Here is a 20,743-nt window from a genome sequence, read left to right on the forward strand (position 1 = left end):
CCCACACAAATGTCTCATTTGGAGCTTCATAGCATGCGGAGCTCCTGACCCCCCGCTTCCGAGGTGGTGCGTCTTCAGCGGCTGGGCTTGCCGCTTAAAATGGATGCTCCAAAGTTGCCCCCAGGACAAAGACGCACTCTGCATTTGTGTCTCGAATATTCGTCACAGTCAAAGCTGGAACAGCATGCCGATCGGCGTTTAACAGCAGACTGAAAGTTCGATGCCTGACGCGTTTCTGTGCTTCAATGCACGTCTTCAGAGGCAAGACAGTCTTAGTGCGGTGCTGACACACCCCCCATTTTTAAATTAATGCCCTCCAATGGGTTTCTCAGAATATTCACGCTGCATTATGGGGCTTGTGGTGTTGCCAGAATTTTATCGTCATATTGATGCACTCAATGCAACTGTTGCCAAAATTGTTTCAAGCCCTTGGATGGGCCTCAGCATGTAGGTCCAGCTTAATATCCCACACAAATGTCTCATTTGGAGCTTCATAGCATGCGGAGCTCCTGACCCCCCGCTTCCGAGGTGGTGCGTCTTCAGCGGCTGGGCTTGCCGCTTAAAATGGATGCTCCAAAGTTGCCCCCAGGACAAAGACGCACTCTGCATTTGTGTCTCGAATATTCGTCACAGTCAAAGCAGGAACAGCATGCCGATCGGCGTTTAACAGCAGACTGAAAGTTCGATGCCTGACGCGTTTCTGTGCTTCAATGCACGTCTTCAGAGGCAAGACAGTCTTAGTGCGGTGCTGACACACCCCCCATTTTTAAATTCATGCCCTCCAATGGGTTTCTCAGAATATTCACGCTGCATTATGGGGCTTGTGGTGTTGCCAGAATTTTATCGTCATATTGATGCACTCAATGCAACTGTTGCCAAAATTGTTTCAAGCCCTTGGATGGGCCTCAGCATGTAGGTCCAGCTTAATATCCCACACAAATGTCTCATTTGGAGCTTCATAGCATGCGGAGCTCCTGACCCCCCGCTTCCGAGGTGGTGCGTCTTCAGCAGCTGGGCTTGCCGCTTAAAATGGATGCTCCAAAGTTGCCCCCAGGACAAAGACGCACTCTGCATTTGTGTCTCGAATATTCGTCACAGTCAAAGCTGGAACAGCATGCCGATCGGCGTTTAACAGCAGACTGAAAGTTCGATGCCTGACGCGTTTCTGTGCTTCAATGCACGTCTTCAGAGGCAAGACAGTCTTAGTGCGGTGCTGACACACCCCCCATTTTTAAATTCATGCCCTCCAATGGGTTTCTCAGAATATTCACGCTGCATTATGGGGCTTGTGGTGTTGCCAGAATTTTATCGTCATATTGATGCACTCAATGCAACTGTTGCCAAAATTGTTTCAAGCCCTTGGATGGGCCTCAGCATGTAGGTCCAGCTTAATATCCCACACAAATGTCTCATTTGGAGCTTCATAGCATGCGGAGCTCCTGACCCCCCGCTTCCGAGGTGGTGCGTCTTCAGCGGCTGGGCTTGCCGCTTAAAATGGATGCTCCAAAGTTGCCCCCAGGACAAAGACGCACTCTGCATTTGTGTCTCGAATATTCGTCACAGTCAAAGCTGGAACAGCATGCCGATCGGCGTTTAACAGCAGACTGAAAGTTCGATGCCTGACGCGTTTCTGTGCTTCAATGCACGTCTTCAGAGGCAAGACAGTCTTAGTGCGGTGCTGACACACCCCCATTTTTAAATTCATGCCCTCCAATGGGTTTCTCAGAATATTCACGCTGCATTATGGGGCTTGTGGTGTTGCCAGAATTTTATCGTCATATTGATGCACTCAATGCAACTGTTGCCAAAATTGTTTCAAGCCCTTGGATGGGCCTCAGCATGTAGGTCCAGCTTAATATCCCACACAAATGTCTCATTTGGAGCTTCATAGCATGCGGAGCTCCTGACCCCCCGCTTCCGAGGTGGTGCGTCTTCAGCGGCTGGGCTTGCCGCTTAAAATGGATGCTCCAAAGTTGCCCCCAGGACAAAGACGCACTCTGCATTTGTGTCTCGAATATTCGTCACAGTCAAAGCTGGAACAGCATGCCGATCGGCGTTTAACAGCAGACTGAAAGTTCGATGCCTGACGCGTTTCTGTGCTTCAATGCACGTCTTCAGAGGCAAGACAGTCTTAGTGCGGTGCTGACACACCCCCCATTTTTAAATTCATGCCCTCCAATGGGTTTCTCAGAATATTTACACTGCATTATGGGGCTTGTGGTGTTGCCAGAATTTTATCGTCATATTGATGCACTCAATGCAACTGTTGCCAAAATTGTTTCAAGCCCTTGGATGGGCCTCAGCATGTAGGTCCAGCTTAATATCCCACACAAATGTCTCATTTGGAGCTTCATAGCATGCGGAGCTCCTGACCCCCCGCTTCCGAGGTGGTGCGTCTTCAGCGGCTGGGCTTGCCGCTTAAAATGGATGCTCCAAAGTTGCCCCCAGGACAAAGACGCACTCTGCATTTGTGTCTCGAATATTCGTCACAGTCAAAGCTGGAACAGCATGCCGATCGGCGTTTAACAGCAGACTGAAAGTTCGATGCCTGACGCGTTTCTGTGCTTCAATGCACGTCTTCAGAGGCAAGACAGTCTTAGTGCGGTGCTGACACACCCCTCATTTTTAAATTCATGCCCTCCAATGGGTTTCTCAGAATATTCACGCTGCATTATGGGGCTTGTGGTGTTGCCAGAATTTTATCGTCATATTGATGCACTCAATGCAACTGTTGCCAAAATTGTTTCAAGCCCTTGGATGGGCCTCAGCATGTAGGTCCAGCTTAATATCCCACACAAATGTCTCATTTGGAGCTTCATAGCATGCGGAGCTCCTGACCCCCCGCTTCCGAGGTGGTGCGTCTTCAGCGGCTGGGCTTGCCGCTTAAAATGGATGCTCCAAAGTTGCCCCCAGGACAAAGACGCACTCTGCATTTGTGTCTCGAATATTCGTCACAGTCAAAGCTGGAACAGCATGCCGATCGGCGTTTAACAGCAGACTGAAAGTTCGATGCCTGACGCGTTTCTGTGCTTCAATGCACGTCTTCAGAGGCAAGACAGTCTTAGTTCGGTGCTGACACACCCCCCATTTTTAAATTCATGCCCTCCAATGGGTTTCTCAGAATATTCACGCTGCATTATGGGGCTTGTGGTGTTGCCAGAATTTTATCGTCATATTGATGCACTCAATGCAACTGTTGCCAAAATTGTTTCAAGCCCTTGGATGGGCCTCAGCATGTAGGTCCAGCTTAATATCCCACACAAATGTCTCATTTGGAGCTTCATAGCATGCGGAGCTCCTGACCCCCCGCTTCCGAGGTGGTGCGTCTTCAGCGGCTGGGCTTGCCGCTTAAAATGGATGCTCCAAAGTTGCCCCCAGGACAAAGACGCACTCTGCATTTGTGTCTCGAATATTCGTCACAGTCAAAGCTGGAACAGCATGCCGATCGGCGTTTAACAGCAGACTGAAAGTTCGATGCCTGACGCGTTTCTGTGCTTCAATGCACGTCTTCAGAGGCAAGACAGTCTTAGTGCGGTGCTGACACACCCCCCATTTTTAAATTCATGCCCTCCAATGGGTTTCTCAGAATATTTACGCTGCATTATGGGGCTTGTGGTGTTGCCAGAATTTTATCGTCATATTGATGCACTCAATGCAACTGTTGCCAAAATTGTTTCAAGCCCTTGGATGGGCCTCAGCATGTAGGTCCAGCTTAATATCCCACACAAATGTCTCATTTGGAGCTTCATAGCATGCGGAGCTCCTGACCCCCCGCTTCCGAGGTGGTGCGTCTTCAGCGGCTGGGCTTGCCGCTTAAAATGGATGCTCCAAAGTTGCCCCCAGGACAAAGACGCACTCTGCATTTGTGTCTCGAATATTCGTCACAGTCAAAGCTGGAACAGCATGCCGATCGGCGTTTAACAGCAGACTGAAAGTTCGATGCCTGACGCGTTTCTGTGCTTCAATGCACGTCTTCAGAGGCAAGACAGTCTTAGTGCGGTGCTGACACACCCCTCATTTTTAAATTCATGCCCTCCAATGGGTTTCTCAGAATATTCACGCTGCATTATGGGGCTTGTGGTGTTGCCAGAATTTTATCGTCATATTGATGCACTCAATGCAACTGTTGCCAAAATTGTTTCAAGCCCTTGGATGGGCCTCAGCATGTAGGTCCAGCTTAATATCCCACACAAATGTCTCATTTGGAGCTTCATAGCATGCGGAGCTCCTGACCCCCCGCTTCCGAGGTGGTGCGTCTTCAGCGGCTGGGCTTGCCGCTTAAAATGGATGCTCCAAAGTTGCCCCCAGGACAAAGACGCACTCTGCATTTGTGTCTCGAATATTCGTCACAGTCAAAGCTGGAACAGCATGCCGATCGGCGTTTAACAGCAGACTGAAAGTTCGATGCCTGACGCGTTTCTGTGCTTCAATGCACGTCTTCAGAGGCAAGACAGTCTTAGTGCGGTGCTGACACACCCCCCATTTTTAAATTCATGCCCTCCAATGGGTTTCTCAGAATATTCACGCTGCATTATGGGGCTTGTGGTGTTGCCAGAATTTTATCGTCATATTGATGCACTCAATGCAACTGTTGCCAAAATTGTTTCAAGCCCTTGGATGGGCCTCAGCATGTAGGTCCAGCTTAATATCCCACACAAATGTCTCATTTGGAGCTTCATAGCATGCGGAGCTCCTGACCCCCCGCTTCCGAGGTGGTGCGTCTTCAGCGGCTGGGCTTGCCGCTTAAAATGGATGCTCCAAAGTTGCCCCCAGGACAAAGACGCACTCTGCATTTGTGTCTCGAATATTCGTCACAGTCAAAGCTGGAACAGCATGCCGATCGGCGTTTAACAGCAGACTGAAAGTTCGATGCCTGACGCGTTTCTGTGCTTCAATGCTTCAGTCTGCTGTTAAACGCCGATCGGCATGCTGTTCCAGCTTTGACTGTGACGAATATTCGAGACACAAATGCAGAGTGCGTCTTTGTCCTGGGGGCAACTTTGGAGCATCCATTTTAAGCGGCAAGCCCAGCCGCTGAAGACGCACCACCTCGGAAGCGGGGGGTCAGGAGCTCCGCATGCTATGAAGCTCCAAATGAGACATTTGTGTGGGATATTAAGCTGGACCTACATGCTGAGGCCCATCCAAGGGCTTGAAACAATTTTGGCAACAGTTGCATTGAGTGCATCAATATGACGATATAATTCTGGCAACACCACAAGCCCCATAATGCAGCGTGAATATTCTGAGAAACCCATTGGAGGGCATGAATTTAAAAATGGGGGGTGTGTCAGCACCGCACTAAGACTGTCTTGCCTCTGAAGACGTGCATTGAAGCACAGAAACGCGTCAGGCATCGAACTTTCAGTCTGCTGTTAAACGCCGATCGGCATGCTGTTCCAGCTTTGACTGTGACGAATATTCGAGACACAAATGCAGAGTGCGTCTTTGTCCTGGGGGCAACTTTGGAGCATCCATTTTAAGCGGCAAGCCCAGCCGCTGAAGACGCACCACCTCGGAAGCGGGGGGTCAGGAGCTCCGCATGCTATGAAGCTCCAAATGAGACATTTGTGTGGGATATTAAGCTGGACCTACATGCTGAGGCCCATCCAAGGGCTTGAAACAATTTTGGCAACAGTTGCATTGAGTGCATCAATATGACGATAAAATTCTGGCAACACCACAAGCCCCATAATGCAGCGTGAATATTCTGAGAAACCCATTGGAGGGCATGAATTTAAAAATGGGGGGTGTGTCAGCACCGCACTAAGACTGTCTTGCCTCTGAAGACGTGCATTGAAGCACAGAAACGCGTCAGGCATCGAACTTTCAGTCTGCTGTTAAACGCCGATCGGCATGCTGTTCCAGCTTTGACTGTGACGAATATTCGAGACACAAATGCAGAGTGCGTCTTTGTCCTGGGGGCAACTTTGGAGCATCCATTTTAAGCGGCAAGCCCAGCCGCTGAAGACGCACCACCTCGGAAGCGGGGGGTCAGGAGCTCCGCATGCTATGAAGCTCCAAATGAGACATTTGTGTGGGATATTAAGCTGGACCTACATGCTGAGGCCCATCCAAGGGCTTGAAACAATTTTGGCAACAGTTGCATTGAGTGCATCAATATGACGATAAAATTCTGGCAACACCACAAGCCCCATAATGCAGCGTGAATATTCTGAGAAACCCATTGGAGGGCATGAATTTAAAAATGGGGGGTGTGTCAGCACCGCACTAAGACTGTCTTGCCTCTGAAGACGTGCATTGAAGCACAGAAACGCGTCAGGCATCGAACTTTCAGTCTGCTGTTAAACGCCGATCGGTATGCTGTTCCAGCTTTGACTGTGACGAATATTCGAGACACAAATGCAGAGTGCGTCTTTGTCCTGGGGGCAACTTTGGAGCATCCATTTTAAGCGGCAAGCCCAGCCGCTGAAGACGCACCACCTCGGAAGCGGGGGGTCAGGAGCTCCGCATGCTATGAAGCTCCAAATGAGACATTTGTGTGGGATATTAAGCTGGACCTACATGCTGAGGCCCATCCAAGGGCTTGAAACAATTTTGGCAACAGTTGCATTGAGTGCATCAATATGACGATAAAATTCTGGCAACACCACAAGCCCCATAATGCAGCGTGAATATTCTGAGAAACCCATTGGAGGGCATGAATTTAAAAATGGGGGGTGTGTCAGCACCGCACTAAGACTGTCTTGCCTCTGAAGACGTGCATTGAAGCACAGAAACGCGTCAGGCATCGAACTTTCAGTCTGCTGTTAAACGCCGATCGGCATGCTGTTCCAGCTTTGACTGTGACGAATATTCGAGACACAAATGCAGAGTGCGTCTTTGTCCTGGGGGCAACTTTGGAGCATCCATATATATATATATATATATATATATATATATATTAAATGAAAATAAAGGTGGATGGAATTTTTTTTAAAACTGTTTCAAAATATTTAACATTTACAATATATTTAAATTTAAAAAGTTAATAATACACATTAGGTCTGATGAGTGAACGTGCTGTAACATTTTATTTGTTCTAGTTTAATAATAAATATATTACATTATTTTATAGTTACATTACATTTCGTTTAGTGTTTTTTATAATAATAAACTTTAATAATTTTCCCTACACTTTCCCAAAGGGAGATTTCCACCACTGTGACAGAGATCTCCATCTGCATGTAAAGTTACTAGTAGTAACCTTACAGTTGAAAATCATGTTGCAGGAGATTCTCCATACCATAGTTAAAGGGGACGGAGACCTGTAAGTCAATACCTAGATGTGAATCTACACCCAGAAATGGTGAAACGCAAAAAAAGTGTAGACTTACACCTAGGTGCGGTAGTATGAGTCAATATACATGTGAAAATTGAGCTTTGTGAATTTGGCCCATCTTCTGTATATTTTCTCCATTCTTATTCCCCAGTCCAAAAGCATTTCTTCTAAGCATGTCAGCCAAAGATTCCATTATATAGGCATAAAGGAGAGGTGAGAAAGACAAATCCTGCAGGGTGATCTCTCTGCCTAGCTTAACTCTAGCACTGTGTTACAATTGGATTTGTTTAATTCAGCTTGTAGGGGTCATACGAAAATTAACCTGTTCCAGTACACAGAACAGAAATTTCCATCCAACAGTATTGAAGGAGTTTTCAATATCTATTGAGGCTATTGTAAAATTCTAACCATTATTTTACATGAGGTAGTCTCTAAAATCATTATTGTATACCTGCAGGGTATAAAACAGGACTGATTGTATCATTGTCTTCAGGATTCTTTTGCTATGGCTGCGAAGAGTTTTGACATCTACATTATTGATATAAAGAGGATGATAGGACCTACAATCAGCAGAGTCTTTCCCCAGTTTTGGAATTAGAACAATTAAAGATTTTCACGTCATGCCTAGCAGTTTGCCTTTCACAAAAGATTATTCACACACCACCATCATCCGATTCAGAATTATATCGAAGTATGAATATATAATTTAACTGGGAGTCTGTTAGTGGAAGGTGCTTTCCCTATTTTTACAATGGCGAGTGAGGATGCAAGTTCCTCCCCCATCAAAGACTCCTCATGTTCCCCCCTTTGCTCTCCAGTTAATCTAAGCATTGTGGATGCATCAATGTATGTCCATAAATAGGCAATGGTTAACCCCACATACATGCCCAATACACATTTATTTCATTACTACCTTCATTACTTCCCAATCAAATGTCCTATAAGCGGCAGAAACGCAGAGATGCTTAAAAATGTTTTGTAAGGTCTCTCAAAGCTTGAGAATGCCTGTCCTGCATTTATTGAAGAATTGTACAGTCACTAGAAACTTAAAACCTTTGTGATTTCCAACTGCTATGATGAGGCTTCAGAAGGCCTTGCTGCTCAACTGAGGAAACAAAGAAAGGAGCATCTGTGCTTAAGGAAAAATGTCATAGCACCATAAAAATAAAAATCTTTTCCTTTTAAATTGGGTTTCATCTGGTCCTCAAGCACTTGTTGAAATAAAGACGAGGATAAACACAAAACAAGGCCAAATGGTAAAAGTAGAATTTTTTTATAAAAAAGATGCAATGTCTATTTACCAAGTTATTTGTCAGTTCTCTGAAGTGTATTTCATGTTCATGTTTCAATTTTGTTAGCTCTCCTAAAAGAAACAAACATAAAAGCTTAGCAACATTATGGTCAGCGTCAGATTAAGCCACTAAACATTTACAAAAATCTAATTGTTTACAGTTTGTATCATATACTAAAATGCTAAGCAAATATTGACAAAGTAAGATAGAGAAGCTTCTTCCTACAACAAAGGTGTAATAATTTTATGAAGTGGAATGTCCGGGGATTAGTAACCCCAGTGAAACGCCATAGAGGCTATTCCTTTTTTTGTAGGAGGCAGACGCATAAAGCATGTCTACAGGAGACCAACATGACAGACTGTGAGCTAGTGAAACTAGGTAAATGTTGGAGTGGACAGCTCTATGGGACATTTTAAGTCTTTGCATGCAGCACTCTGATATGGGTGGCATCCGGAGTACAATATAGACCCGAACAGCAGGTACACGATTCTAGAGGGAACACTAGATGGAACAGATGTCTCGATAGATCGTATACACGTCCCTAACACACACCAACAACTGTTTCTTGACTCCCTCTCCACACACTTAATCAGAGACCTGGCAAACCGACAGATATAGGGAGGTGACTTCAACGTGATTTTGGAGACCAGCCTACACCACTCACATCCACTTCTCCCCTCCAGTCCCACAATACAGCACAAGGTTTATAACAATGGGCTTCACATAGGGAGTTAGCAGACTTGTGGTGAGAAATGCATCTTACAACTCAGGAGTATTCATATTATTTGCGGGTACTGGATCTACACACGTGCCTAGACAGATTGAAAATACCGGCGAATCGGCTACCGCAACTACATAATTCTGAATATCTCAGCCGCGCTGAATCGTAACATAACCCTGATCCAGCAGAAGCGGTGAAAGTTTTTATACTCCTTCTCAATACCATGCATGAAACTTTTTATTACATCAAAGAGTTGGGCCCACGGAAACGCAATAATCACTTAAACACCTAAGGTACTCCCCTAGATCTTTGGTAGAGCTAATAGCGACTCGATAATAGGAGATGGATGCTATTTCCCTAATGAGGACCTATAATGATGGAAAAGCCTGTCTAGCAAAAGAAGTCACACTATACATAGTGTCTAGTTTTCATTAATAATAAAAAACTCTGACTACTTATCAAGTTTCAGTTATCTTAATACTTCAAAATATGAATAGTCAATACACACGTACGTAGGAAATATCAATTCTTCATTCTTCTGTCATTACAGGTAACTTCACAATAAGGAAACACAGGTCATGACAAATACATCAAAATTCAATATCAAGTCTGAGAGGAGAGAGATGAAAGAGAAAACAATAAATCTTTGCAAATATCAGTATGCAAGTTAGAATTTCATATGAACCTAGATCAAAGAATACTAATGCACAGCGTGCAAGAGTATAAAATAGCTAACCTTTTGGCCGAAAAGGTATAGTTTGAGCAACATCACCAGCCAATGAAATGCAAGATAATCAGGATAGTCTCACTCAGGAATTGCAAGGATAATCGCCAGCCAGAGTAACATAGAGAGTACAACAGCAAAAGGTGCTCTTCTCATAGAAACAGCTACTGCCAAGTTCTTTCTCATTGTAATAATTATACCCCAAATGTTAAAAGTCCAACACTCCTAAAGTTGCAATTCCACAGTTCCACACAACCTTATTGGTCAAATTTATGAAGTGATCCTCGTCTCAGTCAGTTCATCCAGATTTCTCTGCTAAAGTCCTTTGTTAGAATGAATATCATCATCGCTCTTCTGAACAAGGAATAAGCAATTGTGATTCTTCGTGTCCTCACGTTCGCTTCCACGTCAGCTTGCAACATAGTTGACACAATTATTCATGGAAAGAAATACTCTAATCGTAGGAAGGAAATCCTAGTGATGTGCTAAACAGTTAAACAAGTAAATCAGTATTTTAGAAATAATGAAGGACAAAGTACCTTCTTCTGTGGCCTACATTAGGGAAAGAAAAATTACTCCTGTAAATCGTTGTTTTGCTAGGGAATAAAACACATGCCTTATTTTTTTAAGAAAAGAAAGAAACTTGTAAAGAAACAATAATAAAAGATTCAATATTCTAGTTAATCCCATAAGTATAATCTAAATATTCAATAATCAAGCCATTAATAATGATCTTTTTTTCTTGTTATGAAGAAAGGATAAACATTTCACCCAAAAAGTTCTGTATGCATTTCTATTATTACTAATTTGCATTTCTACGTGTAAGTTTTTAAAATGCATACTTTTTCAAGTCTCTTTCTAGCTTGTAATTTTTTTTTATTTCCGAGCTTTCTGCATGTTAAACATTGCAGCTTCTATTTTACTAAACGTGTTGTGCTTTTCTTGCACATTTTCATGTTGTATTTTTTTAAATCTCACATGTTAATCATTTTTCGCACCATCAGTCATTGTGTTGTTAATAAGACAGTTATGAGCAGATTTGATCAAGCAAGATTATTTCGCAAACATCATGCTTCGTCAATCCCCCATCTGATGGCGACTCAAGCCATCACATAATCTACAATAATCTGATTACGATCTGATTTGTTTAAAAATGCACTAGTTCTCATTTCTCTATATCTCTCAGTACTTCATAATAAGCACCCTTTTTATCTTTTCTTTCTACTTTGTCTCTTTTCCTTTCTTTGCTCTTTGCTTTGTGTATATTTGTTTAAACTTACAGAATTTATATATCAGTATTACGATTAGTATGCCAGCAGCAATAGCAATTATAGGTGTAAGTATTTTTCCTAACAAGCTTAGGATTTAAACTTAGGGTTTAAAACCAATTACCTACTAAGGAAAAACTCTTACCAAGTTTCTCCCACATGCCACAAGTTTTCAATTCAGCTAAATAATTATGCAAATGTATAATGTTTCTAATATATCCGTCCAATTCTCTGCTTTTGTCAGGGATAGAAGTGCAACATTGTTGAATGTTCACCATACTATAGACTCCGCCCTCTTTTGCCAATAATAACTCAAGAGCAAGTCTATTCTGCAAAACCATAGATCTCATCGCAACCATTTGTGTCACTCATCAAAAACCCTCCAGCAGTACCAGTTGATAAATGATCAACCACTGTAGACAATTTACTAATCTTATGTGAGTTCAAGACTACTCCCACTGAAGGTATTAATGCACCAAAAATATCTCCCACTATCTCTGCAGCACTAATTCCTCTTTTACTCCGTATTACTTTCTTTTCATTGGTTCCATGTTTTTCACTCACATGACATATTTTTAGAAATACTATTCCCATATAACAAGACCCATACCAATGTTGTGCCAAACTATAATAAGCATTTTTACTGCACACATTATAAACTTCAGGATAAACTGGATCAGTGCCACCTCTTAGTTCCCAACATCCTGTAATTAGCAAGGTATGTTCATATTCACTAGCTTGTAGCATATGCCTCACCATTCTTGTAATTACCCTCCCTATGATATACACAAAAGGATAGTTGTATTGACCGAAGGGAAGGCGCCCCTGGAAATATTCACTAATTAGTTATTTTTTTTTTTCAAAACAGATTTTATTGGCAGATCATATACATAGCCACAGATCTCTGTACCCCAGAGGTATCTGCCAGGAGTCAATTACGTCATACAATAAAACAATCCGTCGTTACTTTTGTGAGCAAAACAATAGGAGCAATTACATGAAACAAGTCTCCCCACCCGTTCCCCCTAAGCCCATCCCCAACAACCCCCCACCTAACCCTCCCAAACCCCTCCCCCCGCACGGCATTCGGTCGATCAAGCCATTTGCACACATCCAATCAGTCATCACACTCACTCATATGTCTGGATCCAAATCCTGCTCTATCGGGGGCTCCAGCCAAAGGCCCCTGTAGTCGGCCCCCCTCTTCCATATCTTGTAGTGTTTGCTAGGGCATCCGCGAGCTAGAAATATGGGCCTCTCCATCCCCATACAGAAGTCTAGGCCCCTCTTCCATGCGAGAAGTGATGGGGGCCGGGGGTCCTTCCAAGCTCTAGCTATGTCGCGCTTGGATATCATTAAGCCCAGTAATAATAGGTGCCTCTTGTACAAGTTGCCCCCCACTCCCTCCAGCACATTTAATAAACCCAAGCGCGGTATGCGCGGAAGCACCCATCCGAGCACCTCATCCAGACCATTCCAGACACCACGCCAGAACCTCTCCAAGCTCTCACAACTCCACACCGTATGAAGGAATGTACCTTCCTCATTCCCACACCGAGTACACACTGGGGATGCAATGAGTCCTGCCCTCCATAGCCTCTGTCGCGTGTAGTACACCCTGTGAAAGTATTTAAATTGAATCAGCCGAAGGCAAATCGAGATGGCCGCGCCCTGGGAACTCGCCAGCGCCTCATTCCAATCTTCTTCCTCCAGTAGGCCCACGTCCCCCTCCCATTTCTCCTTGAGGGAACACAAGTCAGAGGAGCAATGTATGATCAGGGATTGATATATGCGAGACATTTTTTTGGTATCCAACTCCCCCATGAAGACTCGGGCCTCCAGCGGGCTAAATTCAGGGAGTGAAGTCAGACCCGCAAGATCCGCAGTCAGAGCGTAGCGAAATTGCAAGTAGCGAAAAAATTGCGTGTTGGGCATGTCAAACTCTACTCTCAGCTCCTGAAACGATTTAAGCGTTGTCCCGGACATAACATCACCCAGTCGGGAGATGCCTATTGCATCCCATCCCTCGAATCCCGCCAGGGAAGCAAGGCCCGGGAGGCGGCCATTGTGCCAGAGGGGGGTCTCCTCAGTCAAGGTTCGCCACCAACCCATCCGCCGCAACGCTCGCCGCCAGACGTCAAAGACCACCTGTGTCACTGCCGGCAAGGCCCTGCGCACCTTTGGCGCGTGGAGAAGCTTGTGTAGGATGTGTGCCTCCATTAATAATCTCTCCAGCGCGTAGGCGGGGTCTCCCCTGTCCCCATACCACCAGTCATTCAGGACGAGAAGATGGGTTGCCTGGTAATAGGAAAGCACGTCCGAGGTCGCCAAACCCCCCCATATGTGGATCTAAAACATGTGCGCAGCGCCACCCTGATAGCTCCACCCTCCCAGAGGAACTGCCCCAGGACCGAGTGAATGCGCCTAAACCACAACGGCGGAATCGGGTACTGATGGTTCTGCAATTGATATAGCAGCCTGGGCAGGGCTACCATCTTAAATATAGCCGATCTGCCATGAATGGTCAACGGCATACGGGACCACACCTTGATGTCCGCCTGAGTTCGTTCCCAAACCGGCACTACATACCACGCAACCGCTGGGATCTCAGTAAGAAACACCCCTAGATATTGAATTCCTCCTGCGGCCTGTTGAAGCTCTGCTGCCCAGTCTCCGACCGGCGGACCCCTCCCCAACACCCAGAGAGTGGATTTACGCGGATTCACATACAGGCCCGAGGACTCCCCAAAGATCTGTAGAATGCGCATGAGGCGGGGCCCGGACTTATTGAGGGCCGTGAGGAAAAACAATACGTCATCCGCATAAAGTGCGATGCGGTCCGACAAGTCACCTGTCCACTCAAAGCCCCTCATCTGCGCGTCGATGCGGACCCAGGCGCGAAGGGGTTCCATAGCCAGGGCAAATAGGTAGTGCGAAAGGGGGCAGCCCTGTCTGGTGCCCCTCTGAATGGAAAAGGTCGAGGACACCACCCATGCAACCCGGACCGAGGCCGTAAGGTTAGTATAGAGTAATTTCACATAGGACAGAAAAACCGGCCCTAAGTCCAGCTGAGGGAGTCGATCGCCTTGTCCATGTCGGCCAAAAAGAGCGCCGCTTGCGCCCCGGAGGACCGAATCGCGGCGACCGCGACGTTAGCCCGCCTGATGTTGTGCCGCGTTGCCCGCTTGGGCATAAAGCCGGCCTGGTCCGGGTGTACGAGATCGGAAATGTATGGCAACAATCTATTGGCCAGAGCCTTAGCTAACACCTTGGCCTCCACGTTCAGTAAGGAAATTGGGCGGTACGATGCGTATTGCTCGGGGGGGCGGCCGGGTTTATGAAAGACGACCACCTCAGCATGTCTCCAGTCCTGGGGCATGCAACCCAGTTCCCGTGCCTCCTCCACTACCGCTCTGTACTGGGTCCCTAACTGAAGATGAAATTTCTTGAAGAATTCACTAGGGAAGCCGTTGGGGCCAGGAGCCTTCCTAGTATTGAGTTCCCCCAGGGCAATTCCCAGCTCTTCCTCAGTCAAAGGTTTATCTAGGATATCACGGGCTTCATCTGATAGTGCTCGTGGCGGTAAATCCGCTATAAATTTGTCTATCAAATCCTCACTAATGCATTCATGCAGGGAGTACAGGTCAGCATAGTAGGCTGCAAAGCCTTCCGAGAGCAACCTGGGATCGGTTATCAGGGCGCCGGTCTCATCTTGTATTCTCGGGGGAGTCTGGGTTTGAAACTGGCCCTGGCACAGCCTGTGCAACATCGTCCCAGATTTGTCCCCCCATTGGTACACCCTGCTCCGGGTCGCCAGCCACATCTGCCGCGCTTCATCGAGCAGCAATGAGGCGTAGGACTGTTGCGCTAGCAGTAGCTGCTCCAGTACCCGGTCTTCCCCACCCGAGCTGCTACGCTGCTCTAGATCCCGTATGGCCACCTCCGCCTGATCAAGAGTCTCCCTGCGCCGTCTCTTGGCCGCCACACACCACGCTATATCTATGCCTCTCAAGGTGGGCTTCATGGCTTCCCAGAGCATCGCCTTAGACGCCACCGTCCCAGTATTTTCAGCCAAATACTGCGCTATGGCTCTCCTCATGTGAGCCTGGTAATCTCCAAGCTGTAGGTGCCACACTGACAGACGCCAACGAAACTGTTGTTGCCTCCTGTCCAACCTCAGAGTGACCGCCACCGGAGAATGGTCCGACAGCCCCCGTGGCAATATATCCGCGGCCTCCACCCTACCCTGAGCTGCCAGGGGGACAAAGATGTAGTCCAGCCTGGAGAATGAGTGATGCACTGCCGAAAGGAAAGTGTATTCACGCTGTGTGCCATGCATGTATCGCCATGTGTCCACCCATCCCAGGTTTCTGATCAGGTCATGCAGCTTGGTATGCCCGGATACTACTGTCCCCCCCCAGGCCTGTATCTGTCGCGCGTCAAATAAATCACATCATTCCAGTCGCGCCCTATGACAGCCAACACATTTGGAAAAGTCGCCCACACTGCCAAGATCTTTTCAACTAGGGACCACTGCAGGGGGGGTGGGGCGTATACACAACCAAACACTAAATCCTCGTCTCCAAGCGTACCCTGAATAAAGATGTATCTACCCTGTGGGGCCTGCCAGTGCGTGGAGTGCACGTATGGGACTCTGCTGTGTACTAAAATGGCCACGCCTCTGGACCCCCTAGCAAAACCTGCATGGAAAACCTGTCTATAACCAAAGCGCTGGAGGCATAATGTTTTAGTCCCCAGAAGATGCGTTTCCTGCAGCATGACAACATCCGCCCCCACTCTCTTAGCCTGTTTCAGGATCGCTCCCCGCTTGATTTTGTCCAGCAACCCTCTCACATTTCAACTAATGGCCCGAAGTGTGGCCCCAGGCCCAGCGGTCCCTCTATCCAGGCTTGACATCATAATCCCTTCTCAGCCAACATATATGACGTATAACATCCGCGTGTGCTTCCAACCACCTACTCGATCGCATCCGAGCCATGCAGTCTCCCCCAATCCAACATCAACCAACTCCCAATAATTACCCCCCCCCCACCCCCACCCCATACCTCAAGTAACGCTGAAGTATCTGTCGCGGTGCAGCATGGCTTCCGCCTCCAACATGAGACTGACAACCCACCCCACCAATGGATCCCCATAACTGCAATTAACTTACCCAACACTCACCCCCTCCCACCCTCGCCTGAAAGGAACCCCCCCCGCCCACCCATGTACTCCCCCCATCCACCATCACCCCTCATCTGCATCTTCAGCCTCACATAGGCCACAGGCAATTCGCTCTGCCCCCACGCACACTCCCCAGAAAGGAGGAAGTTAAGACAAATTGTCTGCAATATGTCTCTGAGTGCCCTCACGTGCCCTTCTTCTGTCTCTCAGCCGCACCAGTCGCAGTCTCTGACGCTGTGCTTGACGCCGACCGCTGTCGGGATCGGGACCTCCAATTGCCCTTGAGTCGGGAGGATCGCGTCTGTGTGCCATCATGGGAAGAGTCAGAGTCCCGTCCCGGGGGAGTGTGCGCCTTCACGGGTCTGATTTCATCTGTCCATCGAAACACTTCCTCCGGGGAATCAAAGAAGTGGGTGCGAGATTGGAAGATAACTCTTAGGCGGGCTGGATACAGAAGCGCATATTGTATTTTCAGCTCTCGCAACTGTGCATTGGCCGCCGTGAAGGACTGGCGTTGCTGTTGTACTAAGCGGGTATAGTCAGGAAAGATCATGATCGTGTGATTTTCATATCGCAGCGGTTCTTTCGCTCTGGCCTGTTTAAGGATCACATCTCTGTCATGATAGTTGAGTAGCTTCGACATCACTGGACGCGGTCTCGCTCCCTCGGGCGGTTTTTGCACCAGGGCCCGGTGCGCCCTTTCTATCACAAAACAACTGGAGAGGGCCTCCGGTGAAACCCAGCCCCCTAGCCACTGTGTCAGGAAGCCCTCCATGTCTCCCTTCTCGCAGCCCTCCGGCAGTCCTACAAAGCGGAGGTTGTTGCGCCTGGCGCGTCCTTCTGCGTCCTCCACCCGGAGCGCCAGGCCCTTTTGTGTGGATTCCAGGGCAGCCACTTTGCGTTTGAGGGTCACCACATCGTCCTCCACCCCAGAGATCTGAGTTTCGGCTTCCGTAATGCGGGAGACCGCGTTCCGCAGGTGCTGGCGAAGGAGCGTAACTTCTGATCCCACTGCTCCAATTTTTGCGTCCAACGCGTCTCGGGACTGGGTGATGGCCGCCATCAGGGCCGCATTGTCTGGCCCGGTCGCCTGGGATCCACCGGAGGCCCCCGCACCACCTCCTGGCCCCGTGAACTTGTCCATGGGCCCCTGCTTAGGGCCCCCTCCGCCTCCACCTGCCCCTCGGGTCATGACTATTGATTGCACTTAGATCTGGGGCAGTCTGGCAGGCCCTCGTCGGGTCACCACTCGCGATCACTAGTCGGGGGGACCCCCCCACCGCCGCCACGGTCCGAAATGACCGTCGAATAGTCAGGCCAGGCGCTCCAACTCAATGTCCAGAGGCCCCGATCACACACCTCAGGGTCAAGGCCCAGCAACGTCCTGTGCCACCAGGATCTCCTTGTCTCACGGGCAGAGCTCAGCCACCCCCTGTCTGCATCTGGCGTGGTGCTTATCGTCCCGCCGCCGCCCAGGGGGCCGGCCCCGTCCGGTACCTCGAGGAATGAATGTTCGGCCCCTCACCTCCCAGGGGCTCTCAGTATTGGCTGCCGAGCTCGTCCGGTCCCATGATAGCAAGCGGTCAATGTCCACTACTGCCAGGCCCCGGTCCCTTGTACTGACGCACTGTTGGACGTCGCGAAAATCGAGGCCCCTGTCCACTGCTGCCACTCCAGGCCTCTGCGCTGCCGCTGGGCACCCCGGGTCACCACCACTCCAGGATCATGCACCGCACCACCCGGGGCCCATAGAGAGGGAGGGGCACTCGCCTGGCCGTTCTGTTCCACTTGCGTGATGTCCGCCGTCCAATAGGGCCGCGTTGCTCGGCCGCCTCCTGCAGGGCCACCGAGTGGGACCAGTGCCCTCCAATAGGGAGCCGATGCCTCTCCCAGACGCCCAATGCCAGGCGCGGTCCCCAGCTGTCTCCAGTCTGCCACCCGTCAACCGAGCTGCGGCCGCCTCCGCAGGGTGTCACTCCGGGTCGCAAAACCCGAGCACCCCGGCTCTGTGAGACCTCCTAGGCCGCTCCGCGTCCGTCTGCCTCTGTCACTCAAGACCTCTGCGCTGCCGCTGGGCCCCCGGGTCACCATCGCTCCAGGATCATGCACCTCACCACCCGGGGCCCACACAGAGGGAGAGGGGCACTTGCCTGGCTGTTCTGCTCCACCTGCGTGATGTCCGTTAACCAAGCGGGCCGCGGTGCTCGGCCGTCTCCTGCGGGGCCGCCGAGTGAGACCAGTGCCCTCCGATAGCGGGCCGAAGCCTTTCCCAGGCGCCAAAAGCCAGGCGCAGTGCCCAGCCGCCACCGGGCTGCCGCCCGGCAACCGAGCTCCGGTCGCCTCCTCAGGGTGTCACTCCAGGCCGCGAAACTCGAGCACCCCGGCTCTCCGTGGCCGCCCAGGCCGCTCCGTGTCCGTCTGCCTCTGCTCGTTCCCAGCGGCTCCGAGGCGGCCCAAAGCGAGTCGAGGTGAGCTCCGCAGCCCCCGCAGCAGGTACAGCCCTCGGGGCCGCAGTGAGATGGGGGAAAGAAGGATATATCTGCAGATAGTCGGCTGGCGGGGACGGAGCTCAACTAGGCTACGTCCGCCATGCTTGCCGTCCAAGGCACGCCCCCCCTAATTAGTTCTTTAATGCTAGTATTTCTATGGTGCTAAAAGGGAGAGAGAACCACACACCTCTCCTAATTTCTACGGCCTAAGCTGCAACACAAACAATCAAAAGATTTCCTCAATCTCCTTGACTGTGCATTTCAATTTCCCAGTTTCCAGTTGTGTGTGATGTGTTGCTTGCTCTCTGCCCCCCCCCCCCTTCTACCAGGGTCTCTCCTTCTTTATTGCACTGATTACTTTTCGCCATCTCCCCCTGCCGTATGAGACAGTCATTACATTGCAAGGTACCGCCTCGACTTTTTGTATGTTTTAATTTTTATTGTTTATCTTGTATAAAATGTGAAACCTTTTATTTATCCTCTTATTGCCACGAGCTCTAGATACCATCGTGCGTATTCGCTGCCGGGCCTTCGGGTTGTCGGCTGATGAGCTGTGTCTTAATATGCTACTGTTACTGAGTATAGCTGGCCGGCCCTGGTGGTTATAGGCCTGTAACTGTATTCCTTTTCTTGCAAATAAAGGGTTTAAAAAAAAAACAAAACAAAAAAAAAAAACAATCAAAAGATTCCCTAGCAAACTAAGATTATATAACACAACAGTAGTACAGTACGTCTGTTCAAACATAAAATCTTGTCGCAAAATCAATAATGCAATTGTTCAGTCTTTTTTTTTGTTGTAACTCTTTTTATTATAATGAAAACATAGAAAAACAGACAAGGCAATAAAACAATAATACAGTGACCGGGCGTGTGTTCGGGGAAGGCGGGAGATGTACAATATTACAAGGCAGGAGTTGTTTTACACAGATGGGGGGGGGGCGGAAGCAGGGAACACAGAGTCAAAAGTAAAAACATTACAATACGCCAGGAATGTTGGGTCAGGGGGACTAGGGGGGATCTGATATCTCGGTGAGGGGGGGGTGCACATATGTCTCCTCGGTACGAGTTCCACTGGCTCCAGATTTTCCCCCATTTTCTGGGTCTGCCTCGCACCACATACACAGTCTTCTCCCTAAACATGCACCAGTCCATGTTCTACTTCCAGACCGCAAGCGTGGGGGGCCTCTGGGAACCCCAAAGTTGTGCAATGTCTCTCTTTGCAATCATATTACCAAGGGTCGCCCATCGTATCTGCAACACATTATAGTCATTCGGCTCCCATACATTCAACAGACAACGCCGAGCCTCCGGCAACATCACAACACCCGTCACCTCATTCATCACTTCATGTACGCGGTTCCAGAAAAGCACCACCTCAGGACATTCCCAAATTATATGGAGAAAGGTACCAAGTTGACCACAACCGCGCTTACATAAGCCATCTGTCGAATAACCCATACGAATTAAGCGGGGGCCAGTAACATAGATCCGATGCAAGATCTTAAGCTGGACCAAGCGGAGACGGGCCGGGATCGCGACCTCCTTGGGTCAGGATATCGCTGATTGCCAGTCCTCGTCGTCCAATTCTATACCATCTGCGATCCAGATCGCCCTGAGGTGCTCGAGCAAGCTCGAGCGATCATTGATCATTTTCTTGTAGATCAGAGAATGCCCAAGCGACGAAGATCACGAGGCGCGCCCTTAGGGCGCGTCCCCTCCGGACCCCGCCCCTGGTTGTCGCAGGTGAGCGGCCGGGCGGCCAATAGGCAGACGGCCGCCCCTC

The 20,743-nt window shown here is 48.7% G+C and overlaps 1 protein-coding gene across 12 annotated transcripts in view; it reads right to left on the reverse strand.

Moving 5' to 3' along the window:
• Window positions 1–20,743, reverse strand: part of SYCP1 (synaptonemal complex protein 1) — a 6,803,167-nt gene that overhangs the window by 4,278,109 nt on the left and 2,504,315 nt on the right. For all 12 annotated transcript variants that reach the window (XM_078644363.1, XM_078644366.1, XM_078644361.1 and 9 more), the window contains one exon: window positions 8,584–8,645. In XM_078644363.1, coding sequence (XP_078500489.1) covers window positions 8,584–8,645 — 62 coding nt within the window. The remainder of the gene's footprint in view (window positions 1–8,583; window positions 8,646–20,743) is intronic.

This window comes from Lissotriton helveticus, chromosome 5_1, assembly GCF_964261635.1.
Source record: "Lissotriton helveticus chromosome 5_1, aLisHel1.1, whole genome shotgun sequence".
NCBI classification, from domain to species: domain Eukaryota; kingdom Metazoa; phylum Chordata; class Amphibia; order Caudata; family Salamandridae; genus Lissotriton; species Lissotriton helveticus.